This window comes from Suillus clintonianus (assembly GCF_016758775.1).
Source record: "Suillus clintonianus strain FC179 chromosome Unknown DEU56scaffold_54, whole genome shotgun sequence".
Classification (NCBI taxonomy): domain Eukaryota; kingdom Fungi; phylum Basidiomycota; class Agaricomycetes; order Boletales; family Suillaceae; genus Suillus; species Suillus clintonianus.
Genome location: NW_024539278.1, coordinates 150,457 through 169,357, shown reverse-complemented (window position 1 = coordinate 169,357; position 18,901 = coordinate 150,457). Strand labels below are relative to the sequence as shown.

Below are 18,901 nucleotides of genomic sequence, written 5' to 3'. Positions count from 1 at the left end.
TGTTGATCCTCGTTCGAGCTCGAGCCATGCTGATTCAAGCCATTGCCTATCGTTCGCAGGATGTGAGTGTTTTGATCCTCGTTCGATTGATCCTCGTCATTGCCCATCGTTCGCAGGATGTGAGTGTCTTGATCCTCGTTCGAGCTCGATCCATCCTGATCCAAGCCATTGCCTATCGTTCGCAGATGGTGAGTGTCTTGATCCTCGTTCGAGCTTGAGCCATGCTGATCCAAGTCATTGCCCACCGTTCGCAGGATGTGAGTGTTTTGATCCTCGTTCGATCTCGATCCATGTTGATCCAAGTCATTGCCCATCGTTCGCAGGTTGTGAGTGTCTTGATCCTCGTTCGATTGATCCTCGTCATTGCCCATCGTTCGCAGGATGTGAGTGTCCTCGTTCGAGCTCGATCCATCCTGATCCTCGTCATTGCCCACCGTTCGCAGGATGTGAGTGTCTTGATCCTCGTTCGAGCTTGAGCCATGCTGATCCAAGTCATTGCCCGCCGTTCGAAGGTTGTGAGTGTCTTGATCCTCGTTCGAGCTCGAGGCATGCTGATCCAAGTCATTGCCCCCCGTTCGCAGCTTGTGAGTGTCTTGATCCTCGTTCAAGCCCGATCCATGCTGATTCAAGTCATTGCCACCCGTTCGCAGGATGTGAGTGTCTTGATCCTCGTTAGAGCTCGAGCCATGCTGATCCAAGTCATTGCCCACCATTCGCAGTGGGTGAGTGTCTTGATCCTCGTTCGTGCTCGAGCCATGCTGATCCAAGTCATTGCCCGCCATTCGCAGTTTGTGAGTGTCTTGATCCTCGGTCGAGCTCGAGCCATGCTAATCCAAGCCATTGCCCATCGTTCGCAGGTTGTGAGTGTCTTGATCCTCGTTCGAGCTCGATCGATCCTGATCCAAGTCATTGCCTATCGTTCGCAGGATGTGAATGCCTTGATCCTCGTTCGAGCTCGAGCCATGCTGATCCTCGTCATTGCCCGCCGTTCGCAGGCTGTGAGTGTCTTGATCCTGATTCGATTGATCCTCGTCATTGCCCATCGTTCGCAGGATGTGAGTGTCTTGATCCTCGTTCGAGCTCGAGGCATGCCGATCCAAGTCATTGCCCCCCGTTCGCAGATTGTGAGTGTCTTGATCCTCGTTCGAGCTCGAGGCATGCTGATCCTCGTCATTGCCCGCCGTTCGCAGGCTGTGAGTGTCTTGATCCTCGTTCGAGCTCGAGCCATGTTGATTGACGTCATTGTCCATTCGTTGACAGAGAGTGAGCTCAGTGATCCTTTTTCGAGTTTGAGACATGCTGATCCAAGTCATTGGCCACTGTTCGCAGGATGTGAGTGTATTGATCCTCGTTCGAGCTCGAGCCATGCTGATCCAAGTCATTGCCCATCGTTCGCAGGCTGTGAGTGTCTTGATCCTCGTTCGAGCTCGAGGCATGCTGATCCAAGTCATTGCCCGCCGTTCGCAGGCTGTGAGTGTCTTGATCCTCATTCGAGCTCGAGCCATGCTGATTGACGTCATTGTCCATTCGTTGACAGAGAGTGAGCGCAGTGATCTTTTTTCGAGTTCGAGTCTTTGTAACTGAGATATTGTCCATCCGTTCACAGACAGTGAGTGGGGTGACGCTTTGTCGAGTTCGAGCCTTGCTGACTGAAGAAATTGCTGATCCATTGGCAGAATGTCAGTATATTCATCCTCCGCAGACCTTGAGCTATACTCATCAAAAATGTGCTGATCCATTGATAGCTTGTGAGTGTGTGCATCCTCTGTCAACCTACCACCATGCTCATTCAAGTGTTTTCAGGGTGTGAGTTCATTCTCTGTCGACCTTGAGTCATGCTGACCGAAAACATTGCTGATCCGTTCACAGATTGTGAGTGGGTGATTCGCCGTCAGGGTCTAGCCATGCTTATCACTGACATTGCGCATCCCTTCACAGACTGTGAGTGATTTATCCTCGAGTCTTGCCCACCAATGATATTCCTCATCCATTGCCAGGGTGTCAAAGTATCTATCCTCCGTCGTTCTCGAGCACCGCTTATCACTGACATCGCGCACCCCTTAACAGCGTGTGAGTATTTAATCCTCGAACCTTGCTCACGAACGATATCACCGATCCATCAATAGGACGTGAGTTTGTTTATCCTCCTTTGACCTTGGGCCATGCTGACCGAAGATCTTATTCATTGGCAGCTTGTGAGTGTATTCATCTTCAGCAGAGGGAGACGATTTTCAACTCTCCATCGTGATTTCACCAGCTTTCCACCGCCCAACGTAAGGAGATGGGGTCTAGGTTACTCACTGTGGTATGTCCAATAAGTCACAGACTACACACAGTTCGCATGTCGAAAATTTGCCAGACCTCTGGCTCATCACCATTGGAGACTATTGTTCAGTTTAGCTCTGGTGAATTTTCAGGCGATGTTGCAATGAACCTGCTTATCATTGATCATGTAGCTGCTGTCATCATTTTCGAACACTCTTTCTACATTTTCGACAAGCGGCGCTATCTTCGGGGCCAGCAGCAGTCTGTTCCCTACAGTTTTGACGCTCTCGAGCAGTACATGGCGTCTCCACATGCTGCTGCTGTCAGGGAAGCTGTGAGCACTGCCGCTCGTAAATATCAAGAGGCTGTGAGCGCTGTCAAAAACAAGCCATCTACCTGGAAGGCAAAGCTCCCTTTTGAACGCTCTCAGAGGAAGGCGCAACTTTCTGAGATGAAGGCGGAGTTGATGAAAACAGTTCTTGGAATCACTTTGGAGTATCGCCTGCGTATGTATCAACTCTGATGATTGTAACAATCCCGCTGATCCGTTTGTCTTCAGCGAGACCTTAATAGTGGGCAACGCATCACTACGTGGCTGATGTTTGGGGTGGAGCTGAATAATTCGGCGGTGAAAGCGAGTGTATTGAATGGTCTGTCGAGGTAGTTTTAGGAGGTTGAAATAGTTGTATGATCATGCAATCTGGTGCTTTTTCTGGTATGGCGCATACGTCTTTGGAGCATGTTGGTCTCCCTCAGTCGACACGGTGGCGAGACCTATGGGGCTTGATTATACCTCCCCAAGTATCCGTGGTCCGATTGCGAGTGCATGAAGGTAGGGTATGTTCTGCGTACCAGCTGTTCTCATCCGTCATTTTTTGTAAATTAAAAAACGCTGTTTATTGTCTCAGAGTAGTAGACACATGTAACGTCCTGACCATGTCAGTGACTATAGCTGGTGGCTGATGAATAGATCTTTGAAGAGACCTGACTGAGCGGGATATAGACTTCGAATTCGATGGACTTCAAGCAGCAGACGCACCTTGAAAATTTACAGCTTCGTTTTTGAGGGACAGTTTGCAGGTTACCAGGTCAAAGGTAGATGGCCTCTGAACCAAGCCCAAGAATCAGTCGACGTTATCTGAATAGGTGGTTCACCAATCGAAGGATCACGGATGTCTGGGCTGTACCCATCGGCTATCCTGTCGGGAGTGGGGATTTATATTGCGCGAGGGGAGACATGATCCCCATTCAATTGCGAACTACTTAGTAATCGAGGTTTGAAGAGGAACCTTCAGACCGCGAATGGAAGAAACAGATCATAATATTATGGCAGAGACTGGATTGACAAGGAGATTCCGTGGATTACTGTTGCGGACCCTTTTATCCAAAAACGTTGATTCTCCGGACTGGCTTCCCTGCCTAGTACCACTTCAGTGTGCACCCCAACCTCCACCAACAAGTTGATCTGTGATAACTTCGGTGCGAGTCAACGCAGAAATCCTACAGTTACTAGCGCAAATGATTGGTTCCTGGTACGTCGCCGGCAGAGCGTTCCACAAGTTGGACCTTGGCCCGAGTCTGATCTAAAGATGTTTTGGATTTGATCGACGGTACCGTGCGTAGCGGCGGCAATGGCTTGCATGGTCGCACAACTGACATATGCTTCCGATTATCAGATGCCCGCCTAGGTAGATTCTTGGCACAGCTAGGATTCCGCCGTCTAGCTCATCTGTGCGATGTCTTTAGCTGTTTTTGACATCTCAAAACACATCGCAGATGACGTTGAAATTACAGCTGATGCCAAGAAGCTTGAGGGCGGGACGACATGGTACGTCTCTGAAGTCATCAGGACACTTGTACCGCTCTGAACATCTTTTCTGCCCCTTTCAGATGCTATCATGGATGAGTATAACAGCCAGTGCTTCCCTGTGAAGTTCAATCGCGTCGTCAGGGTATTGGGCATCGCTTTGGTGCTCATGCATGCCTTTCGACCACCGTCATAGTCCATATTCTTGTTATAAGTAGCCCGACAGACTGGCAGCTTGCTACACGGTTCATCACCTCTTGGCCCGTTGAAAATGGATGGAATCATCCACCACCGATCTAGCATACTGCAGCATCCTTCGACTGTTCTGGGCTGGATCTTCCAGCCCGCAGCGTTGCACCGTCAGCCGCCGGTGTCACCGCTGTTTTCCCCCTTCCTTTACCCTTACTAGAACGGCTAGAACCCTGAGCGGGGTGCGCTTCACCGGGCCTCGAACGAGCACCGTAAGATTTCTTCTTCCCTCCTCGATTCTTACTCCCAGAAGGAGCAGCACGTTGCGTTTCAGAAGCCCTGTGTGCTTCTGCTTGAGTACGCGCCTCTTCCGCCGCCCACCACTTCATAAAGTCTGCCTCTACTTGAATGTCTCGCTCCTCTTCTTGTATCTCGACAAGCGATCGTTTGTCCTTCGACGCAGGTATGCCCTGCAAAAGCTGTAATCGCTGTATCTCGGTGAATGGAAGTGAGGATGATTCTGCAACGCTCGGTTGCACCACTGGCTGAACAGGCGGAAGGGTCCACGCAGCACCAGTATTCCTGGTAAATACGAATCAGAAAGACCTGGCCAATGGAGAACAATGCGTACGTACGAGACACGTCGAGGACCTGGTGAACTGGAGGTCGAAGACACCTGTCGAACGGGAGAAAAGACAGGGCCAAGCGAAGGTGTGTTCGGCTGAGGCTTCGAAGATGAAGGTACGGTTTGAGGAGCCGGCCGCTGAGGTGTTCTCGCATGCGTCGACTTTGCGGCAGTGGATGATTCGGGCAGCGAAGACTTCCCCAAGTCATGGTCAGACAACATTCGACGCGGTGTCGGTGACGCATCTGGCTTTAGCGACGAGCTCACGATCCTGCGTGGTGGCGTAGCCACCCGTTTCAAAGACTCTTGACTAGGTTTAGCCATAGCACCGTGGGTTGCTCTGTTTGCAACACCAGATATCCTGGTGGTCTCAGCCTCTGCCATAATGGCCTTGAGATCGGTCCTTCATAGAGGTCTCAGCACAATGCATAATGAGAAAGGAAGCAAAAATTTCACATACCTAGGCGTGGAGATGGGTCGTTTCCATACTGGTACTGGCCCAGACGGTTCAGCAACCGTAGGGACCGGATGATCAGGAGCGATATCCAAATAAGGTACCCCATCCATCGTAAAAAGATCGTCTCCTAACGGCCCAGTATCAACAGCCTTGGGCAAATCTGCCGCCGGACGCACAGACGGACTAGAAATCGGGTGAGTCCTCATCGGGCTCGAAGGCAACAACTTCGAAGAATCCCTGTGAACCTGCGACCTTTCTACGGGTGCAAACACAACTGGAATATCCTGTTGAGCAAGCCATTCAGCGTGCTTCCGCAGCGCTTTGTTCGCCAGTAAGTTAGAACGAGAGACCGGGGACTTTGTCATCTGCGCACTGCAGATGTACTCAGAAAGCTGTCGTACGACGGACAGCTCAAGGTCCTCGAGCATGCGACCTTCTAGCATCATCTCCAAATTTGCCGTGATGTAACTCTGCAGGCGCTCAACGAGATGGGTCGCGTTGATGTGCGTTGCATCAGTGAGAAGATAGCACACATTGTAGACGTCGAGGTGCTTCAAAATGACTTGTGAACAGAGAAGCATCAGGCGATCGAGTAAAAGTTCGTTCTAGTTGGCATTGCACGATGAATATGCGCCTAATCATAATGCATGGGAACTTACCGCTGCGGAAAGAACAGAAAACATGAAGGATAGCACGTCATCTACCCCTTGCACAAAGTCTTTGATGCAGTAAGAAGGCCAAAACTGAGAAAATAAGACACGAGAACGCACCGAGAGATTCGAACAAGTTCTCGTCTCCATAACACATCCATCGAACGACATATTGTATGACCTGCCACTCCAAATGCTCGAGATCAATGTCGATAATGCCCGACTTGTCACGACGCTTAGATGTCCACGCGCTATCTCCAAAGAAGCTGGCGAAAAATTGACTGCGGGCTTGTAGTACCGCTGAATGACTCCAAACGATGACCTGGTCGGCGAGGTGAAGCGCGACGTCGGGCGCAAGAGAATCTTCGTTTATATTCTTTCGTAAAGGCCCAGTTAATTGGGTACTTTCGTAGAGTAGGCGGAAGTTTTCTGCTTGTGAAGGTGTGGGCACGCGCTTTCCTGGCGATTCAAGTGCTTTCGAAAGAAGTTGAAGATCCAATATACGTGCAAGTGCTTGGAGCTCCGCCTTGATTGCTACAGGCTTCACAGCATATATTTGAAATTGAGTCACAAAGGGGGTTCCGATGCGTAAATCCCAGATGGCGAGAAGCTGGTCAGAGTACAAGTATCGGAGGAGAAGTAGGACCGTGAGCGGATGACATCCAATGATTTGAATGCAGACCCTGTCTTCTGACACAAGATTGACCTTGATCCCTGAAGATTTATCATGCAACGGACGTCCGCTATGCAAAATGCCGCCCAAGACTGGACATCTCACGGCGAGAATGAGGCGATGAGCCGGAAGGTACAGTGGACCAGGAGTGACAACGACCATGTCCGCGTTATAGGATAAGGCAATATCTGGCTCATTCTTGCGTTGGTCCAGAACGTGAAGCAACTTCGAGAGATCTCCGATATCATCCAAGATCGACGCGTCCTCGACATCTTCATCAGCATCCAAGAGAGGAGTTGTCGCGTTTGGCATAGCAGGCAATGTCCCAGCACAAGATGAAAGACCTAGATATGGCTGGATCTCAGCAATGTCTAACGAAAACGAACGCGCAGTGACGTGAATGGGCAGTGGTTTAAAATCAACGCGCAGAGCGCCAAACGCCCCTGTGCTATTTGCGCAGACAGCAACAGCACGCTGTATGTACGGTATGCGCTGGAATTTGAATGCTTTGGCACTGGAGCCCTGGCCTCCTTTGGCACTCCGAGAGCGGACATAAACATGTCCAGACTGAGTACAAACTATGATAGTTCCATCGGCCCCAATGTCGACATCCTATAACATGTCAGACAGCACGATAATTAAGTCTGAGCCCACCCACCTGCACAGCACTGAATTGACGTCTCAGCGCCCATATGCGTTGGGGCTTGAAAGTAGGGGAACTTTTCGCGGAATCACCTTCCCCAATAGGTTGTGAAGTAAACGTGAATACTTCCCCATTCGACGAGAGGGCGGCGATGGTATCATCACAGCTCGTGAGCTTTGTGATGATCTGACCCTTGATCGCTTGCGGGGGTCGGTAGACAGAGATCTCTGAGGGGAATCTCTGGGTGGGGAAACTAGGCATCGAAAGTCAAAAAGAAAGTAAAATTGAGCTCAGGAAAAGTCCAACCTGATCTTGGAAACCCCTCCCGACCAAACACACATGACCTCGCCCGTGACAAGTAGGCACGCCATGAGGGTTTCCTGAATCCCGAGTCACTTTCATTCTAGAACCATGAGAAAGGAATCCCAACGAACCGTCATCACTATTGCACTAACAGGCTTTACTATACTGGAGACTTTACGAGGGAGTACTTGAACGGGCACCAATGCCTTGTCGTACCCTAATAAATTTCGCCGTGAGCGCATATTAACGGCCCAGGAGACTAATATCTTACCAAGTTGCCCGCCGTTCGTGCCCCACGTCCATACTTCCGTACCCGTCCAACAACCAGAAGCGGTCTTGCACGCTGCAACACCTTTTACAAACTCTCTCCTTAAGGAGCCGACTTTCCGTGGCGTAGCCTGGATATGCTCGTCTTGCTTGGTGGATGAGACCTCAATGGCGTATCCGAGCTGATAAAAGCGATTGAGTCCCCATGTGAGAACCTCTCCAGTCAAAGTGAGCGCGAGGGTGTGGTCTTGGCCAAGCGCAACGGACTCAATGGTGTGCTGGATGTCAGGAAGGGGCATGAGGCCGTACTGTGTATGTTGACTTGGACCCAAACTGCAGTAAATCAGCAACTCGACATACCATCAAGCATATATCAACGCCTACCGTCCTCCACCGCCAAAGCCGCACACACGAATGTTATCCCGAGGCTCGGATGTGAGTATGACTACAGTATAGTGAGCTCAGCACGTATACACTCGCAGACATGAAAAACGCGCCTGTATGAAGCTTGGACATCGACACTTGCCGGATATGAATCGGGGCGAAGCGGTCATCGAGGGTCCTGTTGTGCTGACGTGCTACATCGTCCTTACGGGGAATGACAACCTGGTCCGGATATGCCCTATCATTGCCATCGCCAAGACCCAATGCTGCGTTTCTGATGTCGAAGGCCCTTTGAGACATGATCACTCAATTCCAGCGGCATGTCGACTTACCTGTTCGTGCCCCAGGTAAACAGTTCGGCGAGAGTCCCTTCTTCCACGGAAGGTTTTGCAGATCTCACGGTTGAGTTGTAGAGGTCGTGAGCAGTATATCCTTCGAAGTCCTTGATGGACGTATCAATATCTGGGCGCTTCAAAAGGAGGATCCTTAAACTCGGTAAGACAAGACTGCACCGGTTACACATGAGACAATAGAGACGTACGCAGCGGAGACGTTTCCCGCATAGAGCGCTCTATGTAACGGTGTCCAGTGGCTCTCCTTGTCCAGTACATTCACGTTGATAGCTGGGTGGGCGAGGAGCATGCGAATGTACTCCAGGCTTGATGGCTCGGTAGAGGCGCATGCCAGATGGAGGACGGACCGGCCAAGGGCATCGAGAGCATTTATTTCGAGGGCTATGCCTGAGCTCAGTACCCCCGCACGCTTCCATGATTTTCCGCTGCTCGTGCTGACGGAGGTAGAAGGTTGCCCAGGACCGCCATTGAGCAGGCGGTGGAAGGATTGCTGCTTGCGTAGTGCAAAGTAGACATGGAGCAAGGTCATGCGCTGGGTGTGTCAGACTGAACGATCGCTGGGGGAGATAAAATGTCTCCTCCTCGAGATCGTGTCGTCTGTGTTGCTTGTCGGTGCCGATAAGGCGGCACAGACGGTGACTCTGGATCACTGGTTGGCTGTTCGGATATCTAAATGATGGTCCTGTTACAGATATTGAAGAATAAATTAGAGCTGTGGGGGAAGAGATATTAGTACAAGGTGGATAGTAATAGAGGATAATCAAGCACCGACTGATATTGTACAGAGTGAACGAGTCCCGCCGGATAACAAATTCGGACCCACGTTCGGTGAGCAGGGCTGCAGGGCCGTGCGGTAGCCGCATAGGTCGACTCACTCCGAGCGGGCCGATGCGCCGATCTTGGCTTAGTTCAGATGAGTTCAACTTGAGTTGATTTGATAATCCACTTTCAATCAAACGTGCTCCAAGTTCCGAACCAACTTCAAGTTCTTGGATCTGAACCAACGTGCACTCACGACAGCGATAAAGTCATAATATCTATATCAGCCCTCGCCGCTGACCCACCCTCCGCCTACAATCAACGTTCCAAATTACACTAACCTCCAACGTGCGCGCGGCAGTGCCGAGCTAGTTCAACTACAGGAAATCTTCCAAGGGCATCATGATGTTTGTTCAAAGTATAGCGAGTAATCCAGTGACTTTGATCCAATTATATAGAACTGGTTCGACTGAATGGCAGAAGGCACCTGGAATGTGCAATCAGGACCAGCTTGCAAAAGCTTGATATTCACCCGGGTAACTCAGATGCCTCCAACAGGCGACGACGACGGACCCTATGTGGGTATCTAGTGGCTATGCATGTGTCTATCAAGTATCGCCTATCCACAATAAATCCCACCCGGGCACCCAGCGGACGTCCCGTATGTTGCACCAGAAACTCCTACAATCGTGAAAACAGCATCTATGATACCACCAACACCTTCTCCTGCGATAAAACCCGCCGCAATAGGATAACAATATATCTGGTAGCTGTCAAAGTACCTGCACGAGTGTCAGACAAAAACCTTGGTTAATATCTTATAAAACGTACTTTCTTCTCCAAAAGATCGCCAGAGTCGACCCCAAAACCATCGCCAGAGGGTACGAGGCCACATCTGAAGACAAAAGTGAGTTAAGACGATCATTGCTGTCACACACAGATCACTCACTCAGCATCATCCCGATTGCAAGAGCATTGAAGTTGCTTCGTGTGCTTGTCAGACGCAATCAGTAAAACACGACCACGACCACTCACGGTATGAAGTCGTGATATCTTGGAGGAACCACCGTATACTTTGCCACGACAGACATGATGGCCGTCAATCCAAGTGCAATGGCCGTATACCCTGAAGACGGTGGGATGGGCAACGTAGTTGAGGACACAGCAACAGCCACTGCGCGCCATGACTGCACCTCAGGCGTGGAGAATGCGCACGTCGTGTGAGTCAAGTCATTAATACAGGGGTAAGCGGTCGAAAACACGACGTAGAGACTAGCTGATACAACAATTGATACCACGGATCCGAGGAGTTGAGCAACGAATACAGCCCTGGGAGACGATCGGAGAAGGTGCGTGGTCTTCAGGTCCTGGACCATATGTCCGGCTAATTGCAGTATCAACAGATATTCTGTGTCTTAATAAGAAAATTGTGAGACCTTGTTCTGAAGCACCTGTTTGATTCACGGTGTTTTATCAGCTTGTCATGCCTTAAACGATTCATTGTACTTGCCTAGCGTCAACATTCCAGTAAGCAAGTTCAGGAGCTGGCCTCGTTTGATGGGATAATTCTGACCCGACGCCAGACCTCCAAATATCAGTTGTGAAGCATTACCTGTCAGCATCCAGTCCGTCAGCGCCCGTAAACAATGGACTGCTTGGTAAATTCACCAGCTGAGGTGACAATATTCATGCTCGTCCGACCCTCGCTTTCGCAGCCCATGAGGCTGAATAAGAAAGCGAAGATGATCGCTGCAAGATACAAAGTAAATGTCAGCTTCAGCGTATAATGCAATGCAGACGCACCAAGGAGAGTGACGCCGACGTTCTGTCCGAACTGCACATTCATGACGATGCACGTAACGATCACACTGATGACAAGTAGAGAACTCCAGGCCCAGAGGGGGACACGTTCGTGCTCGGGAACAGGATCCACAACATTATCGTCCTCCACGGTAGTCTGTGAGAACCACTGCAAAAGCGGTCCAAGTGCAGAGCGCATTCCAAGGTAAAATGACTTCCAATTACAGCCCACTTCAGCCAAACTTGCGCAGACAAGTATCAGTGTGCCTGGCCAGAGCATCCAGTATCTAGGAGAGGGATGATGGATGGGATCTGCAAGATTCCTACGTACAGTCAGATTATCTTATAGTGAGAACGAAGACAACTCACATGCTCATATAACTCATGTATCCAGGTATCGCTGGGTCGGCAACAACCCCGACAGCCTGTAATGGGTGGTTAGTGGTCACTATGTCCTACTGTGTCACATATAATTTCATGCACGGACCAGTCCTTGTGCGACAATTACAGGACCTATGATGGCCCAAGCAAGAAAACTCTATATGGCGTCACACATCAGCGGTGCGCGCGGGTATAGCCACAGAACATACTCCACCGAGAATGCTATACGATGCATTGGCACCTGTGACCATCCCTACGCCAACGAAAGCGGGTGTCCACTCCCAAATCCATCCCTGTTGACTGATAATCAGGCAACGTTCATAGAATCGACGACGTTCTCACCCAGCTTTCAGCAGCGATCGCTGAAGTTAACCCGATTCTATTCATAGCGTAGAAAATGTGCCAGTCCCAGAGTAGTCCCGGAGCATACTCGCTGATTATCCGCAAAAGAGTGGCACCGATGAAGGCATAGATCAGCGCCCTGGTTTTCCTCCCCGCGATTGCCTCTGCACCCTTGCCGACATGCAAAGATTGGATCGTTTGGGCAGCAGCCACGCCGAGGGGAAATACGAGCTTCAACTTCAGGATGTAGAATTTCCTCAGCGGTTGAGTGAAGCTCAAACCAAAGAAGGCGCAACAAATGGTGAAAGTGAATAGTCTGCCAATGTCGTCCTTTGGTTGAGCGCTCAAGAGTCCAAGCTGGTACGCGGCGGGGAAACCTGAGACGAAAATCAATCCAATGCTTCCGGCTGACGTAGCGGCCGATTGACAGATATTGTTTTCTTTCGGCCCAAAATAGCCCCCGCCGAGGAAAGTGGGTGCACTTCTTGAGAGTGGTTTCAAAATTGCGAAGCCCAAGATTGCGCCGAAGAGCGATGAGCTAATCGCTAATCCGGTCTACCGTGCAAGTGTGAATGCGTGAACAATGGACCCGAAGTGACTGACTTTAAGACCGATGTAAATGTTGCTAGCAGAGATGACACCTCCCAAAATGCAGCCAACTAGTACAGCCCGAACAGTCAGTTGCTGGTCCTCTATATGATCATCAGGAGACTCCGGAAATGGATCGTCTGTGTTGATAAATTGGAAACTTGAAGGTGAGTCCAACTTCTCTTCGTAGTCACGAAGGGTTATGGCAGTCTTCTCCGTGTCTGAGGGACTCTCCTTGCTCTGAGGAGCGACGATTTCCAACATTTCACGAAGCAATGTTATTGCACATAGAAGCAGGATATATAATCCATTGACGAAACTTCAAAGGCCGCTCCACCCATACTAGGAGATTGGCACGAGGGCAGGATGGGCAGTGATGAGATTTTTTTGGTAAGCAAAATATAATTGGGATGGACACGTCAGGTCACAGGGGTTACGCGAGATTCATTCACTAACATGTCTCCAGCAGAACGATCGTGAGAAGTTAAGGTCTGCTCCAATTCCAATTTAACGGTGGCATCTGTGAGGGGTTCCCTTCGGTATCTGGCATATGCCAGTTGGAATCAGTTGACCGCTGGCGGAGCCTCAGCTGAAGTGAGCTGCATCAGAGATCAAAATTCAGATTATTGACGGCTCACCTATAGCCAAGCACCCCCGCACATGCCTGCAGCAGGCCTAGCTAGTAAGTGATGCGGCGGCGGCGGCGCGGAACAACTATTACTACATTTAGTAATAAGTATGCCACTGGTCAGTCTCCGCGACCAGCCGCGACCTTACTCCGACGACCAGGTCAGTCGCCAAGGACTCAAGACAAACGACTAGTGACACTATGTACTGACTACAAACCAATCCATCCACAGAGTCAATTGCCACAACTGGCACTACCTGAGGATGAATTATTTGCGTTGGTTGGCCCAGGTCCCAGGAGAAACGAGACGAATAGAATATATCTTGAAATTATCTTCTCACTAGTCGGGAAGCCAATGTTCATGCCCTCAATCCGATTCATGCATTTTCTAGCAATACTTTCGGGCAATCGTGCACCCTGTCTCCTATTCCATAACACCATGGGATTTCTCTGTCTCAGTAGACTTTGACTTCTAAATTCATCAAGGAATATCGACCGCACAAACCGATGATAACACGATCTCTGGGATACACATCGAACCCGTTTCTATATCTGTGAGGTCCGTGGCTCATACATATAGGCACTGGCATACAGATTATGTACGAGCGGAGTGGTGATTTCGGTGAGTGGTAGAGCTTATGTACCTTTGTGCGACAACTAACTGTTTGCTGGTGGTAGGCTTGTGCTCGATTAATATACCACGGTCCACGGACAAGTTGTGGAGCAACACAATTACTTCTCAAGGACCTCGTCTAGGATCCAGACTGCTACGCTGGCGAGACGTGGCACCGTAGCAGTCCTGGTTAATCTGCAGGTCCTCTCAAAATTCCCGCGCTAGGTGCCAGCAGCTTAACGCATCCTCATTCGTTCGGCTTCAAGTTATACACCATACCAAAGACGACCGATACGCACGAGTTGGTTCATCGAGAACAGTGCGTGATTTTGCCCAATCACTCAAGCTCGTGGGTGAGCCGGTGATGGGGAATTGCTGTCATCCCATATCATTGACGCTACCTACCGGAACGAGATTTTCAAGTTGCCCACAGTTCTCACCAACATTACTGTGACACGAATCAATCTTGCCCATATTCTTCCACCAAGGTCTCAGGTGTGTCACTGACCTTCCCATTTTTTTCTGTCTTTTTTTCTTTTGCATCAGATTGAGTCCTTTGGGGTCGTAGACCCTGTGTTGGACATGTTTCGTCATTTGCATCGTTTTTTCCTCCGTCCTTCCCATATTTCATGCTTGCCGGTGCGGGCCGTGCTCTATCGCCCAAGATGTAGCTGGATAGCCGCGAATTTTTTGAATCCTTGGTGCTATGAGAGCAGGCTGTAGACATGGTGTTCTTCTGGTAGGACAAGATTGTAAACCGCTTCACATTTCTTCCAGAACATAAATCAAGGCAGTCTGCGCAACGTCCTTTGTTGCGGGAAGTTCCGACGCCTCTTTTCCTCCCCGTCGTCTTTGCCCTCTATGCATGGTAGTGGTTTAGGGCGTGTCAACCTCGTGCTTTACCTTCGCCTGTTACAAGACACTTGTTACATTCTAGGCTGCGTACTAGTTGTAATTCATATCTCTTCTGTACCCTTTAACCGGGTACCTGAATGGCTAATATGTAATGAGTTGGTGGTAACGTTGACCAATCACGAGGACCATGTTACAACGTCACTGCCAGTATAGTGCCAGAGAGGCCCATGAGGATTGCAACTCATGCCCATTGTCGAGAACTCTGATAAGTGGTATTCTATAAATCATGATCTCCCGGCCGTTGGACCGTGCGGGGAGTGCCGAATTGCTGAATCAGATGTTGATTTGTGTTTACCGTGTCTTGGTGAGTGCAATCGAAAGGGAGAATTGAGAAAGAGTCGGACAAGAACTTGGTTGGCGGCAAATTGGCAGGAGACCAAAAACATCGGGAGCGTCGATGAACAGCGATGCAACGGAGGCTGCACTCGGTCTCCTCAGCCTCTCTCCACTGAACAACACAATCCCTCAAATCAGAAAACCAAAACCAATACCAACACCAAGACCACCGCCAACGACAACACCAATACAACCTGCGCCATCAGCTAGCCCCCCTCCTCCAGACGCAGACGCTATCAGCTGCATATGTGGTTTTCTCTTCGACGATGGCTTCAGCATTGCTTGCGACGTCTGCTCTCGTTGGTGCCATGCAGCATGCTTCGATATTGTGGAGGGCGAGGTCCCAGAAGAGTGGCGTTGTTGGGACTGCGATCCCCGTCCTGTTAACCGCGACCGCGCAGTCCGCCTCCAGAAACAACGTGTCGCCGAGGCACAAGCCAGAGAGAGGGAAAGAGACAAGGAAAAAGATAGAGACAAGGGCAGAAAACGAGACAGAGCAGGTTCGCCCGTTCAGCGACGACGAGCCAGCGCTGCTGCCATTGAGGGCTCTGGAAATGCAAAGAAGAAACGTAGAGCATCTATCATCTCCCCGTCGACGCCGCACCCGCCGCCGACGCCAACACAGCATGGGGAAGACGAGCCGGTCGACATCGACGAACCGTGGTCTTTGTCCTACGTCCCTATCACTAAAGACATCGTTACAGCAGAAGCCCATGCCAGACTCCGCAGACAAGCCCAGGCATGGCGTGGCGTCACCGCCCTCTCGCCACCCATACATCCCAACCACACACAGATCCACTCAGTCCCGCCTACACCCTCTCCAAGTCAGCTACATACCAACCCCCTCGTTCGCCCGCCCACCTACAGCCTCCACACAACTGCGCCTGTTCCTTCGTCCAGCTACATCGCCCCGTTTACCTGCGCTATCACCCCAAGCGCCTCTTACCTCGCTGACCCGCTCAATGCGTACGCCCACCTTGGCATGCCAAAGCCATTCGTGCACCTCATGGGCCCACCACTGGACGTTGCCCTCGATGCGAGGGTCGTCGGCAACGAGGGGCGCTTTGCCCGGAATGGATGTCGTCCAAATGCAGTGCTGAGGCCCTTTTTGTGCCCAAAGGCCAAGGATGAGTCCAAGCAAGAGGGAATGGAAAGTGGGAAGAAGGAGAGGGGAGAAAGTGAGAAGAAGGAGAAGAAGGACGAGACAGACTCAAGTCCAGAAACCCTAACATTTGGCGTATTCGCACTGCGTGACCTCAAAGCCAACGAGGAGGTTGTTCTCGGCTGGGAATGGGATGATGGGAACGCGGTGCACAGTCTCCCTGCGCTCATAGAGAGCCCACATATATTCTCGTGCGTCTTTTTTCACTCCTGTTCTCTTTGTTTAACCTCCAATTTTTTGTTTCGTTTTTACTTGATCCTGGATCGATTACCGTTCCGTGCGTTCACCATTTCCACCCTCTTCCCACCCACTCACTCCCTACTATCTTCCCTCGTCCCACATCCTTTACTGACTCCCTCGCATGAACAGGACGTACCACCTAACACATCTCCGCGCACAAATGACCTCCATCCTCCATGCCCTCAGCTCCACATTCACGACATGCGCATGCGGTGCCCGCGCAAGGGACTGCGTACTGAACGTCATGGCGCAGTATGTTGACGGGGAGCTCGATGCAGCCAGCGTCGCGTGTGCGTCAGGGCAGGCTATGAATGGTACAGGCGCCGGGCTGAATGGTTTAGGCGCTGGAGCGATGAACGGTGTTGGTGCTGGGACCACAAATGGTACAAACACCGGGATGGTGAATGGGAATGGGATGAGACAGGCAGGAGAGGCAGACGCAGGCGATGGGTCGAGCTCAGATAAGGAGAATTGGGGACATGAGTATGGGCGGACTGGGGTAGGCCTCGGGATCCAGATGAATGCGAACGCAACTGGTGCCAACGGGATCAGCGGTGCCAATATCAACGCAAACGGCGCCAATACCAACGCAAACGGTTTGAACGGGAACACACCACCGTCATCCGCATTCACCCGGAAAATCGACCTCGGTCCGCTAATCGGTGCCAAGCGTGGGTTCAGGACGCGGGAGAAGGTGCCGTTTGGTGGGGGCGTTGGTGGTGTGGAGATGGTTCCGTCGGGATCGGGTGGGAGTTTTGACGCTGGATCGACTGGGGGATTTGGTGCTGAGTTGAGTGGGGGATTTGGTGCTGGGTCGAGTGGCAGGTTATCAAGTGCAGGACTTGACGTATGGCCCTCAAGTTTCAATACTTCTGCGGGACCATCGAACTTAGGACCCAATGGAGGATTGTCGAATTGGCGCCCTACGATTTCCACCTCTAGTGCGGGACCGTCACGAACTTCCCATTCTACGAAGACCCGTGATAGGAAAGGCAAGGGGCGCGCGAAGGAGGAAATAGATGTGGACGTGGATGTGGATGTGGAAGGCGATGGTGAGTGATGTCTCCTGTCCTTTGGCATTTAGTGTTTTCGCCATGCGGCGCGTAGTTTTCTTTTTGTCAGCGCATGCCCATCCACCATATGCCTTCGTTCGCTTCACCCCCCTTAAGACTTACTCACGTCCAGTGTTTTATTTCTATGCACAGGCCCTAATCCCGACTCGGTGGAGGTCGACGAGGAGAAGATTCCGCCGAGGATGCGTAAGAGGTGGATGCATGCTGTGTCTGTGTCGCATGAGCGTGATGAGCGTGCGTCTTCGCGGAATGGGAGAAACGTTGTTTCACTCAACGGTCAGAGCCTATCGGGCTCGCATGGACAGCATGGACAAAGCCTATTGGGAGCGCATGGACACAGTTCACCAGTATCGAGTGGACATAGTCCACCCGCCCCGGTGTCTACGACAGACTGGAGAAGCCCAGCATCGTTATCAGGGGACAGTCCAGCACCAACATCTGGAGACAGCCCTTCGCCGCCATCCCCCGAGAGCACGGTGGATGGAATGGATATCGATGTGAACGATACGTCTTCTGGTGAGTTTTGTTTCTGCTTTCCATAATGTTCTTGCGTTTGCTTTGCTTTTTCTTTGTGCTGCATGTCATCTGACCCTCTCTCCCTCCTTAGACATCCGTCAAATGCCACCACCACCAATGCCGGCAGCTCTCGACCCCACTACCATTTCGTCCGTCGCATTCGCATCCGTTTCGCCCTCAGCGACATTCTCAAAACTATCTCTTCTATCACCCGTCCTGCCTGATATGCGCTCGGGGTCACCGTCCCTCTTTGGAATGCCTCTGACAAACTCGTCTAGGCGTCATGTACCAATATCATCCCCTCCGCCATACCATTCATCCAGCAGCAAGAGTCCTTCAGACGTATCAAGCGCGCAAGTCATAGTCCATCCACAACCGTCCCCGAATCCATTTACGCCCAGCGCTTCCTCGCCCTATCGCGTGCGGTTTACATCCCCGGAGGTTTTGCAGGTGCATCCGTCCTTGATGACCCCGCCGCTGAAACCGGGGAGGGAGTCGACGCCTCCTATTCATTCGCATCCCCCTCCACCTGTGTCGGAACATGACAAGGCAACTGGCTTGGTAATGGATGATGTATCACAGTCAGATTTAAGCCTTGTACATGATGGAACTCCTCTTGAGGTCAAAATAGACCCACCAGATGAAGCGCAATATGCACACGGGTCCATGCCATCAGTCATGCGCGATCCAACTCCACCTGCTTCTTCGATATGCGAGTCAACCCCATCCCTCCGTGATTCTGATTCACCACCCCCATCGCGCGAACCTACGCCACCTATACACGAACCCACGCCAGCAGGACACGAATCTACAGCCCCCGCACGTGAACCCACGCCGCCACCTCAAAAAGTGAAGATGTCCCTAAAGGACTTTGCCCTGCGCAAGAAGAAGCAGCGGGAGGAAATGGCGAAGGAGCGGGAGCGGGAGTGCGA

The 18,901-nt window shown here is 51.2% G+C and overlaps 5 protein-coding genes across 5 annotated transcripts; 2 read left to right on the top strand and 3 right to left on the bottom strand.

The window, feature by feature from the left end:
- Positions 1 to 686: 686 nt before the first annotated feature.
- On the top strand, positions 687 to 2,990 carry DEU56DRAFT_813785 (uncharacterized protein; the record flags this gene model as incomplete). The annotated part of the gene is made up of 5 exons (XM_041353685.1): positions 687 to 722; positions 789 to 860; positions 2,258 to 2,309; positions 2,418 to 2,771; positions 2,825 to 2,990. The coding sequence occupies 5 exons, from the start codon at positions 687 to 689 to the stop codon at positions 2,833 to 2,835; spliced, it is 525 nt and encodes a 174-aa protein (XP_041206676.1). The 3' UTR covers positions 2,836 to 2,990.
- A 1,147-nt stretch (positions 2,991 to 4,137) lies between these two features.
- DEU56DRAFT_454262 (uncharacterized protein) lies at positions 4,138 to 9,387 on the bottom strand. Its single transcript, XM_041346304.1, has 13 exons — positions 8,805 to 9,387; positions 8,596 to 8,748; positions 8,377 to 8,537; positions 8,264 to 8,324; positions 7,884 to 8,200; positions 7,744 to 7,829; positions 7,616 to 7,689; positions 7,325 to 7,562; positions 6,114 to 7,278; positions 6,003 to 6,061; positions 5,347 to 5,948; positions 4,897 to 5,289; positions 4,138 to 4,843 (listed from the first exon to the last, which is right to left on the bottom strand). Exons 1-13 carry the CDS (start codon positions 9,143 to 9,145, stop codon positions 4,369 to 4,371), a joined length of 4,125 nt encoding a protein of 1,374 aa, XP_041206675.1. The 5' UTR covers positions 9,146 to 9,387; the 3' UTR covers positions 4,138 to 4,368.
- Positions 9,388 to 10,134: 747 nt separating this feature from the next.
- Positions 10,135 to 11,201, bottom strand: DEU56DRAFT_813775 (OPT oligopeptide transporter protein-domain-containing protein). The gene is made up of 4 exons (XM_041353684.1): positions 10,959 to 11,201; positions 10,325 to 10,902; positions 10,207 to 10,270; positions 10,135 to 10,157 (listed from the first exon to the last, which is right to left on the bottom strand). Exon 2 carries the CDS (start codon positions 10,749 to 10,751, stop codon positions 10,407 to 10,409), a length of 345 nt encoding a protein of 114 aa, XP_041206674.1. The 5' UTR covers positions 10,752 to 10,902; positions 10,959 to 11,201; the 3' UTR covers positions 10,135 to 10,157; positions 10,207 to 10,270; positions 10,325 to 10,406.
- Positions 10,681 to 13,175, bottom strand: DEU56DRAFT_454098 (OPT oligopeptide transporter protein-domain-containing protein). The gene is made up of 10 exons (XM_041346303.1): positions 13,125 to 13,175; positions 12,943 to 13,075; positions 12,502 to 12,828; positions 11,899 to 12,453; positions 11,766 to 11,849; positions 11,663 to 11,713; positions 11,545 to 11,600; positions 11,179 to 11,498; positions 11,044 to 11,124; positions 10,681 to 10,987 (listed from the first exon to the last, which is right to left on the bottom strand). The coding sequence occupies exons 3-10, from the start codon at positions 12,748 to 12,750 to the stop codon at positions 10,857 to 10,859; spliced, it is 1,527 nt and encodes a 508-aa protein (XP_041206673.1). The 5' UTR covers positions 12,751 to 12,828; positions 12,943 to 13,075; positions 13,125 to 13,175; the 3' UTR covers positions 10,681 to 10,856.
- A 1,572-nt stretch (positions 13,176 to 14,747) lies between these two features.
- Positions 14,748 to 18,259, top strand: DEU56DRAFT_454058 (uncharacterized protein). Its single transcript, XM_041346302.1, has 5 exons — positions 14,748 to 16,331; positions 16,510 to 17,432; positions 17,586 to 17,687; positions 17,759 to 17,969; positions 18,061 to 18,259. The coding sequence occupies exons 1-4, from the start codon at positions 15,040 to 15,042 to the stop codon at positions 17,815 to 17,817; spliced, it is 2,376 nt and encodes a 791-aa protein (XP_041206672.1). The 5' UTR covers positions 14,748 to 15,039; the 3' UTR covers positions 17,818 to 17,969; positions 18,061 to 18,259.
- Positions 18,260 to 18,901: the final 642 nt, after the last annotated feature.